Genomic DNA, 13,432 nt, shown 5'->3' with positions numbered 1-13,432 from the left:
TCGACACGGATACTGACACCAGTGTCGACGACGAGGAGTCAAATTTAATGCCCATTAAGGCCATTCACTGCATGATTGAGGCAATGAAAGAGGTGTTAAATATCTCTGATTTACATCCAGGTACCACAAAAAAGGGTATTATGTTTGGGGAGAAAAAACTACCTGTAGTTTTTCCCCCGTCAGATGAATTAAATGAAGTGTGTGAAGAAGCGTGGGCTTCCCCTGATAAGAAATTGGTAATTCCTAAGAAGGTACTAATGGCGTTCCCTTTCCCGCCAGAGGATAGGTTACGTTGGGAAACACCTCCTAGAGTGGATAAAGCGCTCACACGTTTGTCTAAAAAGGTGGCACTACCGTCTCAGGATACGGCCGCCCTTAAGGAACCTGCTGATAGAAAGCAGGAGGCGATCCTGAAGTCTGTATATACACACTCAGGCATTATACTTAGACCAGCTATTGCGTCAGCATGGATGTGCAGTGCTGCCGCTGCGTGGTCGGATAAACTGTCAGAAAATATTGACACACTAGACAGAGACACGATTCTGCTAACAATTGACCATATCAAAGACTCAGTCTTATATATGAGAGATGCACAGAGGGAAGTCTGCCGGCTGGCATCTAAAATAAGTGCATTGTCCATCTCTGCTAGGAGATGCTTATGGACTCGCCAGTGGACTGGAGATGCAGATTCCAAAAGGCACATGGAAGTTTTGCCTTATAAGGGGGAGGAATTATTTGGGGATGGTCTCTCCGACCTAGTTTCCACAGCAACGTCTGGGAAGTCAGCATTTTTACCCCATGTCCCCTCACAGCCTAAGAAGGCGCCATTTTATCAGGTCAGTCTTTTCGGACCCAGAAAAACAAGCGGGGAAAAGGAGGGTCTTTTCTCTCTAGAGGCAGAGGTAGGGGAAAAAGGCTGCAACAAACAGCAGGTTCCCAGGAGCAAAAGTCCTCCCCCGCTTCCTCTTCCAAGTCCGCCGCATGACGGTGGGGCTCCACAGGCGGAGCCAGGTACGGTGGGGGCCCGCCTCATGAAATTCAGCGATCAGTGGGCTCGCTCACAGGTGGATCCCTGGATCTTTCAAATAGTTTCTCAGGGGTACAAGCTGGAATTCGAGGCGGTTCCACCCCACCGGTTCCTAAAATCTGCCTTGCCGATTGCTCCCTCAGACAGGGAGGCGGTGCTAGCAGCGATTCACAAGCTGTATTCCCAGCAGGTGATAATCAAGGTACCCCTACTTCAACAAGGCCGGGGTTACTATTCCACACTATTTGTGGTGCCGAAACCGGACGGTTCGGTGAGACCCATTTTAAATTTGAAATCCTTGAACACATACATAAAAAAATTCAAGTTCAAGATGGAATCGCTCAGGGCGGTTATTGCAAGCCTGGAGGAGGGGGATTACATGGTATCCCTGGACATCAAGGATGCTTACCTGCATGTCCCCATTTACCATCCTCACCAGGAGTACCTCAGATTTGTGGTACAGGATTGCCATTACCAATTCCAGACGCTGCCGTTTGGACTCTCCACGGCACCGAGGGTATTTACCAAGGTTATGGCGGAAACGATGATACTCCTTCGAAAAAAGGGAGTTTTAATTATCCCATACTTGGACGATCTCCTAATAAAGGCACGATCCAAGGAACAGTTGTTAGTGGGAGTAGCACTATCTCAGGAAGGGCTGCGCCAGCACGGCTGGATTCTGAATATCCCAAAGTCACAGCTGGTCCCGACGACACGTCTAATGTTCCTGGGAATGATTCTGGACACAGTCCAGAAAAAAGTGTTTCTCCCGGAGGAGAAAGCCAGGGAGTTGTCTTCTCTAGTCAGAGACCTCCTAAAACCAAAACAGGTATCGGTGCATCACTGCACGCGGGTCCTGGGAAAGATGGTAGCTTCTTACGAAGCAATTCCATTCGGCAGGTTCCATGCCAGGATTTTTCAGTGGGACCTGTTGGACAAGTGGTCCGGATCGCATCTTCAGATGCATCGCTTGATAACCCTGTCCCCAAGAACCAGGGTGTCTCTTCTGTGGTGGCTGCAGAGTGCTCATCTTTTGGAGGGCCGCAGATTCGGCATACAGGACTGGGTCCTGGTGACCACGGATGCCAGCCTACGAGGCTGGGGGGCAGTCACAAAGGGAAGAAACTTCCAAGGACTATGGTCAAGTCAGGAGACTTCCCTTCACATAAATATTCTGGAACTAAGGGCCATTTACAATGCCCTAAGTCAAGCAAAATCCCTGCTCCTACACCAGCCGGTGCTGATCCAGTCAGACAACATCACGGCAGTCGCCCATGTGAATCGACAGGGCGGAACAAGAAGCAGGATGGCAATGGCAGAAGCCACAAGGATTCTCCGATGGGCGGAAAATCATGTACTAGCACTGTCAGCAGTGTTCATCCCGGGAGTGGACAACTGGGAAGCAGACTTTCTCAGCAGGCACGACCTCCACCCGGGAGAGTGGGGACTTCATCCAGAAGTCTTCCAAATGATTGTAAATCAGTGGGGTCGTCCACAGGTGGACATGATGGCGTCCCGCCTAAACAAAAAACTAGAGAGGTATTGCGCCAGGTCAAGAGACCCTCAGGCGATAGCTGTGGACGCTCTAGTGACACCGTGGGTGTACCAGTCAGTTTATGTGTTCCCTCCTCTACCTCTCATACCAAAGGTATTGAGAATAATAAGAAAGCGAGGTGTAAACACAATTCTCGTGGTTCCGGATTGGCCAAGAAGAGCGTGGTACCCGGAACTTCAAGAGATGATCTCAGAGGACCCGTGGTCTCTGCCGCTCAGACAAGACCTGCTACAGCAGGGGCCCTGTCTGTTCCAAGACTTACCGCGGCTGCGTTTGACGGCATGGCGGTTGAACGCCGGATCCTGAAGGAAAAGGGCATTCCGGAGGATGTCATTCCTACGCTTATTAAAGCTAGAAAAGAGGTTACAGCAAATCATTATCACCGCATATGGCGGAAGTATGTTGCATGGTGTGAGGCCGAAAAGGCCCCAACAGAGGAATTTCAACTAGGTCGATTCTGCATTTCCTGCAAGCAGGAGTTAATATGGGCCTAAAACTAGGCTCCATTAAAGTACAGATCTCGGCTCTGTCGATTTTTCTTTCAAAAAGAACTAGCTTCAGTACCTGAAGTTCAGACATTTGTGAAAGGAGTGCTGCATATTCAGCCCCCATTTGTGCCTCCTGTGGCACCTTGGGATCTCAACGTGATGTTGAGTTTCTTAAAATCACATTGGTTTGAGCCACTAAAAACCGTGGATCTGAAATATCTCACGTGGAAAGTGGTCATGTTATTGGCTTTGGCTTCAGCCAGGCGTGTGTCAGAATTGGCGGCTTTATCATGTAAAAGCCCTTATCTGATTTTCCATATGGATAGGGCAGAATTGAGGACTCGTCCCCAATTTCTCCCAAAGGTGGTGTCAGCGTTTCACCTGAACCAGCCTATTGTGGTGCCTGCGGCTACTAGGGACTTGGAGGACTCCAAGTTGCTAGACGTTGTCAGGGCCCTGAAAATATATGTTTCCAGGACGGCTGGAGTCAGAAAATCTGACTCGCTGTTTATCCTGTATGCACCCAACAAGCTGGGTGCTCCTGCTTCTAAGCAGACTATTGCTCGCTGGATTTGTAGTACAATTCAGCCTGCCACAGCCAAAATCTGTAAATGCCCATTCCACTAGGAAGGTGGGCTCATCTTGGGCGGCTGCCCGAGGGGTCTCGGCTTTACAACTTTGCCGAGCAGCTACTTGGTCAGGGGCAAACACGTTTGCAAAATTCTACAAATTTGATACCCTGGCTGAGGAGGACCTGGAGTTCTCTCATTCGGTGCTGCAGAGTCATCCGCACTCTCCCGCCCGTTTGGGAGTTTTGGTATAATCCCCATGGTCCTTTCGGAGTTCCCAGCATCCACTAGGACGTTAGAGAAAATAAGAATTTACTCACCGGTAATTCTATTTCTCGTAGTCCGCAGTGGATGCTGGGCGCCCATCCCAAGTGCGGTTTATCTGCAATACTTGTACATAGTTATTGTTAACTAAATCGGGTTATTGTTGAGCCATCTGTTGAGAGGCTCAGTTGTTTCATACTGTTAACTGGGATTCATATCACGAGTTGTACGGTGTGATTGGTGTGGCTGGTATGAGTCTTACCCGGGATTCAAAATCCTTCCTTATTGTGTACGCTCGTCCGGGCACTGTATCCTAACTGAGGCTTGGAGGAGGGTCATAGTGGGAGGAGCCAGTGCACACCAGGTAGTCCTAAATCTTTCTAGAGTGCCCAGCCTCCTTCGGAGCCCGCTATTCCCCATGGTCCTTTCGGAGTTCCCAGCATCCACTACGGACTACGAGAAATAGAATTACCGGTGAGTAAATTCTTATTTTCTGGTGGCGAGTGCATTACACTATGTCACATTGCTGCAGCAGCCGCAGACACTGCTACCCTCCACTACATATATTTTCTGGTGGCGAGTGCATTACATTATGTCACATTGCTGCAGCAGCCGCAGACGTTGCTACCCTCCACTACATATATTTTCTGGTGGCGAGTGCATTACATTATGTCACATTGCTGCAGCAGCCGCAGACACTGCTACCCTCCACTACATACATTTTCTGGTGGCGAGTGCATTACACTATGTCACATTGCTGTAGCAGCTGCAGACACTGCTACCCTCCCACTACATACATTTCCTGGTGGCGAGTGCATTACACTATGTCACATTGCTGCAGCAGCCGCAGACACTACTACCCTCCACTACATACATTTCCTGGTGGCGAATGCATTACATTATGTCACATTGCTGCAGCAGCCGCAGACACTGCTACCCTCCACTACATACGTTTTCTGGTGGCGAGTGCTATACATTATGTCACATTGCTGCAGCAGCCGCAGACACTGCTACCCTCCACTACATATATTTTCAGGTGGCGAGTGCATTACATTATGTCACATTGCTGCAGCAGCCGCAGACGTTGCTACCCTCCACTACATATATTTTCTGGTGGCGAGTGCATTACACTGTCACATTGCTGTAACAGCCGCAGACACTGCTACCCTCCCACTACATACATTTTCTGGTGGCGAGTGCATTACATTATGTCACATTGCTGCAGCAGCCGCAGACGTTGCTACCCTCCACTACATATATTTTCTGGTGGCGAGTGCATTGCAATATTTCATGTTGTTGCTGCAGCAGCCGCATGCATTGCTACCCTCCACTACATACATTTCCTGGTGGCAAGTGCATTACATTAGGTCACATTGCTGCAGCAGCTGCAGACACTGCTACCCTCCACTACATACATTTTCTGGTGGCGAGTGCATTACATTAGGTCACATTGCTGCAGCAGCTGCAGACACTGCTACCCTCCACTACATACATTTTCTGGTGGCGAGTGCATTACATTCTGTCACATTGCTGCAGACACTGCTACCCTCCACTACATACATTTTCTGGTGGCGAGTGCATTACATTAGGTCACATTGCTGCAGCAGCCGCAGACACTGCTACCCTCCACTACATACATTTCCTGGTGGCGAGTGCATTACATTATGTCACATTGCTGCAGCAGCCGCAGACACTGCTACCCTCCACTACATATATTTTCTGGTGGCGAGTGCATTACACTATGTCACATTGCTGCAGCAGCCGCAGACACTGCTACCCTCCACTACATATATTTTCTGGTGGCGAGTGCATTACATTATGTCACATTGCTGCAGCAGCCGCAGACACTGCTACCCTCCACTACATACATTTTCTGGTGGCGAGTGCATTACATTATGTCACATTGCTGCAGCAGCCGCAGACGTTGCTACCCTCCACTACATATATTTTCTGGTGGCGAGTGCATTACACTATGTCACATTGCTGCAGCAGCCGCAGACACTGCTACCCTCCACTACATACATTTCCTGGTGGCGAGTGCATTACACTTTCACATTGCTGTAGCAGCCGCAGACACTGCTACCCTCCACTACATACATTTCCTGGTGGCGAGTGCATTACACTTTCACATTGCTGTAGCAGCTGCAGACACTGCTACCCTCCACTACATACATTTTCTGGTGGCGAGTGCATTACATTATGTCACATTGCTGCAGCAGCCGCAGACACTGCTACCCTCCACTACATACATTTCCTGGTGGCGAGTGCATTACATTATGTCACATTGCTGCAGCAGCCGCAGACACTGCTACCCTCCACTACATACATTTTCTGGTGGCGAGTGCATTACATTATGTCACATTGCTGCAGCAGCCGCAGACACTGCTTCCCTCCACTACATACATTTCCTGGTGGCGAGTGCATTACATTATGTCACATTGCTGCAGCAGCCGCAGACACTGCTACCCTCCACTACATACATTTTCTGGTGGCGAGTGCATTACACTATGTCACATTGCTGCAGCAGCCGCAGACACTGCTACCCTCCACTACATACATTTTCTGGTGGCGAGTGCATTACATTATGTCACATTGCTGCAGCAGCCGCAGACACTGCTACCCTCCACTACATACATTTCCTGGTAGCGAGTGCATTACTCTATGTCACATTGCTGCAGCAGCCGCAGACACTGCTACCCTCCACTACATACATTTCCTGGTGGCGAGTGCATTACATTAGGTCACATTGCTGTAGCAGCTGCAGACACTGCTACCCTCCACTACATACATTTTCTGGTGGCGAGTGCATTACATTATGTCACATTGCTGCAGCAGCCGCAGACACTGCTACCCTCCACTACATACATTTTCTGGTGGCGAGTGCATTACATTATGTCACATTGCTGCAGCAGCCGCAGACACTGCTTCCCTCCACTACATACATTTCCTGGTGGCGAGTGCATTACATTATGTCACATTGCTGCAGCAGCCGCAGACACTGCTACCCTCCACTACATACATTTTCTGGTGGCGAGTGCATTACACTATGTCACATTGCTGCAGCAGCCGCAGACACTGCTACCCTCCACTACATACATTTTCTGGTGGCGAGTGCATTACTCTATGTCACATTGCTGCAGCAGCCGCAGACACTGCTACCCTCCACTACATACATTTCCTGGTGGCGAGTGCATTACACTGTCACATTGCTGTAACAGCCGCAGACACTGCTACCCTCCCACTACATACATTTTCTGGTGGCGAGTGCATTACATTATGTCAAACATCTGTTGTCCCTGATTCTTGGTGGTTCCATATTCTCATGTTTTCTGGGTCATCTGATACAAATGTTCTACACGGAGCATTAACCTCACTACCAATATATAGTAATGATATTATAACTGTGTTATCTTGTGCTGTCACAATGCAACACAAGATATTGTGTGGACTTTGTATTCAGACATCGAGATTATAGAGCACACCTGTTGGCTGTTTGCCCTCTTTTCTATATCTATTAATATTATAATCTTTTGGCCCCTTTCCTGTTTGCATAGGTTCAGTTTATGTAAATAACACATAGGCCCCCGAACGTTGTAGGCACCAGCGCAAACTCTGCAGTTCAACCATTGGATTTCAAGCCAAATTCATTTAAAATGCAAAACCAACCTGGTTTGTTCTTTCACATTTATGCTGCTTTAAGTCTAGTGGCTAATTTGCCTGCAACTCGCAGGCTATTCCATTTGGGCCATAATGGGCGTCCGCTGTTGGCATTACCTTTTGACTTGGTCATACGACTGTATTGGAGGGAGCTGAACCCGCTCTGGCTTTGCCTGAATGCTAGCTCAATTGTTGGATAATATGCTAGGCAAAGTGGCTCAGATCCTTGAAAGCTTGCAAAAATTTCTGCTATAAATACCTGGTAAAATTATCATTTAAATAGGATCCTTATTGGTTTATACTGTAGCTGCCTCATCACAGAAAATAGTACATATTTATAAACAAGCCACAATATTAAAACTGTGTTTAAAAGCAACACACAGTAAAACATTTAACGTTTTAAATTGTATGGCGCACAGTCCAATTAGATGCAGAAACTAGCGCGTTTCAGCTCTTAAGTGGTTATAGGAGGAAAACCGTGCTTGTCTTTTGCTTGCACCTCTATGGGAAATAAAGGGATTTCCTGTCTTCAGAGCCAGTGGAGTATTGGCACCTGACATATAGGTGGTCATTCCGAGTTGTTCGCTCGCTAGCTGCTTTTAGCAGCATTGCAAACGCTAAGCCGCCGCCCTCTGGGAGTGTATCTTAGCTTAGCAGAATAGCGAACGAAAGATTAGCAGAACTGCTACTAAATAATTCCTTGCAGTTTCTGAGTAGCTCCAGACCTACTCCTAGATTGCGATCACCTCAGTCCGTTTAGTTCCTGGTTTGACGTCAGAAACACGCCCTGCGTTCGGCAGCCACTCCCCCGTTTCTACAGCCACTCCCGCGTTTTTACCTGGAACACCTGCGTTTTTTAGCATGCTCCCAGAAAACGGCCAGTTTCCGCCCAGAAACACCCACTTCCTGTCAATCACACTACGATCACTCGAGCGAGGAAAAAACGTCGCTTGAGCTTGTGTAAATCTACTAAGTTTTGTGTTAAATTACTAAGCGCATGCGCGCTGCGTACCATGCGCATGCGCATTTTCCACCTAATCGCTCCGTTGCAAAAATCGGCAACGAGCGAACAACTCGGAATGACCACCATAGGGCGGTATTCAATTCTTTATTTTATGTGTATCTATCATTGTAATGGAATTGACAATGAATCCTAAACATGCTTCCATGATGTAAAATCCATTTAAAAAGTTTTTATTAAACATAGTATTACAAAAGCTTTCATTTGGCATTTACAACTGGTCTGTTCAAATAATTCCAATGAAAGAAACCATTGTGGATCATCAATGTCTGGTCACTGCAGCTCCTGGTACTAACCTCCAAACGAGCTTTCTGACAGACAGCTACAATGTGGGAATTCACCTTACACGTTTTGTCTGGATGACTTCATCAAGGGCCTCCCACCTATGAAATTGTGGCGTTATATGCTATTTATTGAACAATGCCTTGTCAACAATGTCACATGTCCAGTTATGTATGAGTTTACCTTCATATAGAGCTATGTTTATATGGTACACAATTTGAATGTTAATGGATAAAATAATATTAAAATTCAAATCTTATTATTTGCTCTATTATCTGTTGTGCAGATTGCAAGGCTTGCTGTTGCCGGTGACCCAACCATTCGCTGGGGGGATAAATCTTACAACTTCATCTTATGGCGCAATGGGGTGTTTGGCTCCAATTGTGATGTAAGTATGAGTCTCCCTGCCCCTGTGCAAATATGTGCCTGTGAACTGAAGAACACTTGCTCAAACCAATCCACCTTTTACATTGCTTATCTAATGTCTTGAAAAAGTGTATTTGTATTACAATGGAAGTTTTAAAAGTAATATCTGTTCTAACGGCCTGACCAGACATCGTATGACAGGTTTTTGAGATACGTTGTTTCGAAAATTCAGGTTTCTCTTACGTCCTAGTGGATACTGGGGTTCTGTACGTTAGTACCATGGGGTATAGTACCATGGGGTATGGACCCGATCTATACCCCATGGTACTAACATACAGAACCCCAGTATCCACTATGGACTACAAGAAAAGGAATTACCGGTAGGTATTAAATTCCTATTTTTTTGGGCAATCCAGTTTGAGCCTGTTTTTACCACCCTATAAATTACTACAGACCTGTGTGTTTTCACAATTCTGAAAACAGAGCACTTATTGGGGATTTTTGTACTGGACCTCAACAGAACCCACCAAAAATCCCCTAAAAATGCCAGCATCAGGGCCCCAGGGGTTCAATTAGCCCACTGGAAATTACTATGGTAAACTGAATTCCCCCTTAGTTAGTAAGCACTCATCTAGTGAGCCTGAGGGCTGTTTACAGAAATCATTATACCAAATAGGACTATACATATCTGCTTGTGTGTGTTTTACTTCATTACACTCCAGTACTGTATTTTGTTTATTTCGGGAACGCTTGTTCAATTTCCCTGCATCTGGTACGTGTAATTGTATTTGAAACTTGTAGAGAACACTGTATGTGCAGTGGGTTGGGATTGTAATGCCGGTGGGTGAGATGCTGGCAGTCAGAATATCGACCACTGCATCCCGCTATTGAGAATCCCGACAGGGGAAAGGTAAGTATACTTACCCTCCCCAATGGCCCCCTAACCCTTCGTTGCAGCAGCCTAACCCTCCCCCTCCCACAGCCTACACCTAACCCTCCCCCTCCCACAGCCTACACCTAACCCTCCCCCTCCCACAGCCTACACCTAACCCTCCCACAGCCTACACTTAACCCTCCCCCTCCCACAGCCTACACTTAACCCTCCCCCTCCCACAGCCTACACCTAACCCTCCATACCTGCAGCCTAAACCTGACACTACTCCACCCCCCCCCCTGCAGCTTAGTCCCCCTACACAGCCTACACCTAACCGCCACACACACCTCCATACCTGCAGCCTAAACCTTACTAGCTCTGTTATAGGATTCAGTTTAAAAGAAAAATAAACAAAATTGGACTCGTTTATAACCACCTCTGAAACGCCTGCAAAACCTTCATAAATGCAGTGCACGTTTACCAAATTGCCAACCCGAAGCGTATCTCTGTAATACCTGTTGACGGAAACCCTTTTAGTGTTTGTTAATGCAGATATTAATTCTGCAGCATCTAAACTTCACCACGGTTATTTGTCCATTCCATAAGCGTATCTGTCTGATGTGCTACGTCGCTCATTCTTCACATAAAGAGAACAATCATCTGTCCTGCATGGGGAAAACATGTGTAGTCACCGCTGGCCTCCGATTACAAGCATGAGCCTCACACCATTGATATTGCTTGTTCTGCTCCATAACTATGTGCACATGTGTCTGATGTCTGTTCTGTTCCCTCCTATTCATGTGTCTGTGTTCCAGCATGCACCATTTGATGCCATGGTGCTCGTAGAAATGTGTGACTACATTGATCAGAACATCAAAGCTTGTGAGGGGCGCTGGAAGGTATGATGTCATTGAAGGTAATGCAGAGAAGTTGGTTCGCTCACTGCACTGTATATGAATATGCACCTTCTCTTGGCAGGGCTCACCTGTAGTTCGGGACCTGGCACGTCCTGAAGAGCTAGTCTTTACTGTGGATCAGAAGGTCATCAATGACATCGCTGCTGCTAAAGCGCAGTATCACACTCAGGTACATCGTGCAATTAATGTAGGAATGTCTGTGGTTTCGCCTGTGAGCTCGGAACGGATGATGATTGTTTTGCAGTGTAATCTGCGGTCTCCACCGGATCTGGTAGCTTCTCGTTATATTATTATTGTCATTTATTTATGAAGCGCCACCATGTTATGCAGCGATGTACAGAGGATAACATCAGTCTACATAGGAACCAGTTACGTGGTTTTTAAAGTGTAATAGTAATCTAGAGAGAGGGGTCTGGCAAGAGATACGGCCTTACAGGGCTTTTATGGACAGAAACAAGATAATTAGTATAGTTGGGGAAATAGACTTATGGTGTAGAACAGTGTTTCCCAGTATCAATCTACAGGGCATGTTTTCTGTATCGCCTTGGTGGAGCACAGGTGTATGCATTACTAAATGACACATTAAGAGTCCCACATGTGGTGCTAATTATCTCACTTGTGACTTTGGGGCAGATTTATTAAGCTTGGCGAAGTGATAAAGTGGAAGGTGATAAAACACCAGCCAGTCAGCTCCTAACTGTCATTTCTCTGACGTCCTAGTGGATGCTGGGGACTCCGTCAGGACCATGGGGAATAGCGGCTCCGCAGGAGACAGGGCACAAAAGTAAAAGCTTTAGGATCAGGTGGTGTGCACTGGCTCCTCCCCCTATGACCCTCCTCCAAGCCTCAGTTAGATTTTTGTGCCCGGCCGAGAAGGGTGCAATCTAGGTGGCTCTCCTAAAGAGCTGCTTAGAGTAAAAGTTTTGTTAGGTTTTTTATTTTCAGTGAGTCCTGCTGGCAACAGGCTCACTGCATCGAGGGACTTAGGGGAGAGAAGTGAACTCACCTGCGTGCAGGATGGATTGGCTTCTTAGGCTACTGGACACCATTAGCTCCAGAGGGAGTCGGAACACAGGTCTCACCCTGGGGTTCGTCCCGGAGCCGCGCCGCCGACCCCCTTGCAGATGCCGAAAAGTGAAGAGGTCCAGAAACCGGCGGCAGAAGACTTTTCAGTCTTCATAAGATAGCGCACAGCACTGCAGCTGTGCGCCATTGTTGTCAGCACACTTCATAGCAGCGGTCACTGAGGGTGCAGGGCGCTGGGGGGGGCGCCCTGGGCAGCAATGATAGTACCTTATTCTGGCTAAAAATACATCACATATAGCCCCTGGGGGCTATATGGATGTATTTAACCCCTGCCAGGTCTCAGAAAAACGGGAGCAGAAGCCCGCCGAAAAGGGGGCGGGGCCTATTCTCCTCAGCACACAGCGCCATTTTCCCTCACAGAAATGCTGGTGGGAAGGCTCCCAGGCTCTCCCCTGCACTGCACTACAGAAACAGGGTTAAAACAGAGAGGGGGGGCACTTATTTGGCGATATGACTATATATATTAAAATGCTATAAGGGAAAAACACTTATATAAAGGTTGTCCCTGTATAATTATAGCGTTTTTGGTGTGTGCTGGCAAACTCTCCCTCTGTCTCCCCAAAGGGCTAGTGGGGTCCTGTCCTCTATCAGAGCATTCCCTGTGTGTGTGCTGTGTGTCGGTACGTGTGTGTCGACATGTATGAGGACGATGTTGGTGAGGAGGCGGAGCAATTGCCTGTAATGGTGATGTCACTCTCTAGGGAGTCGACACCGGAATGGATGGCTTATTTAAGGAATTACGTGATAATGTCAACACGCTGCAAGGTCGGTTGACGACATGAGACGGCCGGCAAGCCAATTAGTACCTGTCCAGGCGTCTCAAACACCGTCAGGGGCGTTAAAACGTCCTTTTACCTCAGTCGGTCGACACAGACACGGACACTGACTCCAGTGTCGACGGTGAAGAAACAAACGTATTTTCCTTTAGGGCCACACGTTACTTGTTAAGGGCAATGAAGGAGGTGTTACATATTTCTGATACTACAAGTACCACAAAAAAGGGTATTATGTGGAGTGTGAAAAAACTACCTGTAGTTTTTCCTGAATCAGATAAATTAAATGAAGTGTGTGATGATGCGTGGGTTTCCCCCGATAGAAAATTATTGGCGGTATACCCTTTCCCGCCAGAAGTTAGGGCGCGTTGGGAAACACCCCTTAGGGTGGATAAGGCGCTCACACGCTTATCAAAACAAGTGGCGGTACCGTCTCCAGATAGGGCCGCCCTCAAGGAGCCAGCTGATAGGAGGCTGGAAAATATCCTAAAAAGTATATACACACATACTGGTGTTATACTGCGACCAGCGATCGCCTCAGCCTGGATGTGCA

General features: G+C 47.5%; 1 protein-coding gene across 2 annotated transcripts in view; it reads left to right on the top strand.

Annotated features, from left to right (window-relative positions):
• The window catches only part of CROT (carnitine O-octanoyltransferase), a 164,166-nt gene that overhangs the window by 106,386 nt on the left and 44,348 nt on the right, over window positions 1-13,432 (top strand). For both annotated transcript variants that reach the window (XM_063921450.1, XM_063921449.1), the window contains exons 9-11: window positions 9,150-9,251; window positions 10,919-11,002; window positions 11,082-11,189. In XM_063921450.1, coding sequence (XP_063777520.1) covers window positions 9,150-9,251; window positions 10,919-11,002; window positions 11,082-11,189 — 294 coding nt within the window. The remainder of the gene's footprint in view (window positions 1-9,149; window positions 9,252-10,918; window positions 11,003-11,081; window positions 11,190-13,432) is intronic.

The sequence above is a fragment of the Pseudophryne corroboree genome, chromosome 5 (genome assembly GCF_028390025.1).
Source record: "Pseudophryne corroboree isolate aPseCor3 chromosome 5, aPseCor3.hap2, whole genome shotgun sequence".
Taxonomy (NCBI): Eukaryota; Metazoa; Chordata; class Amphibia; order Anura; family Myobatrachidae; genus Pseudophryne; species Pseudophryne corroboree.
The sequence above is the reverse complement of the archived record's forward strand: the minus strand, read 5'-3'. Positions and strand labels throughout refer to the sequence as shown.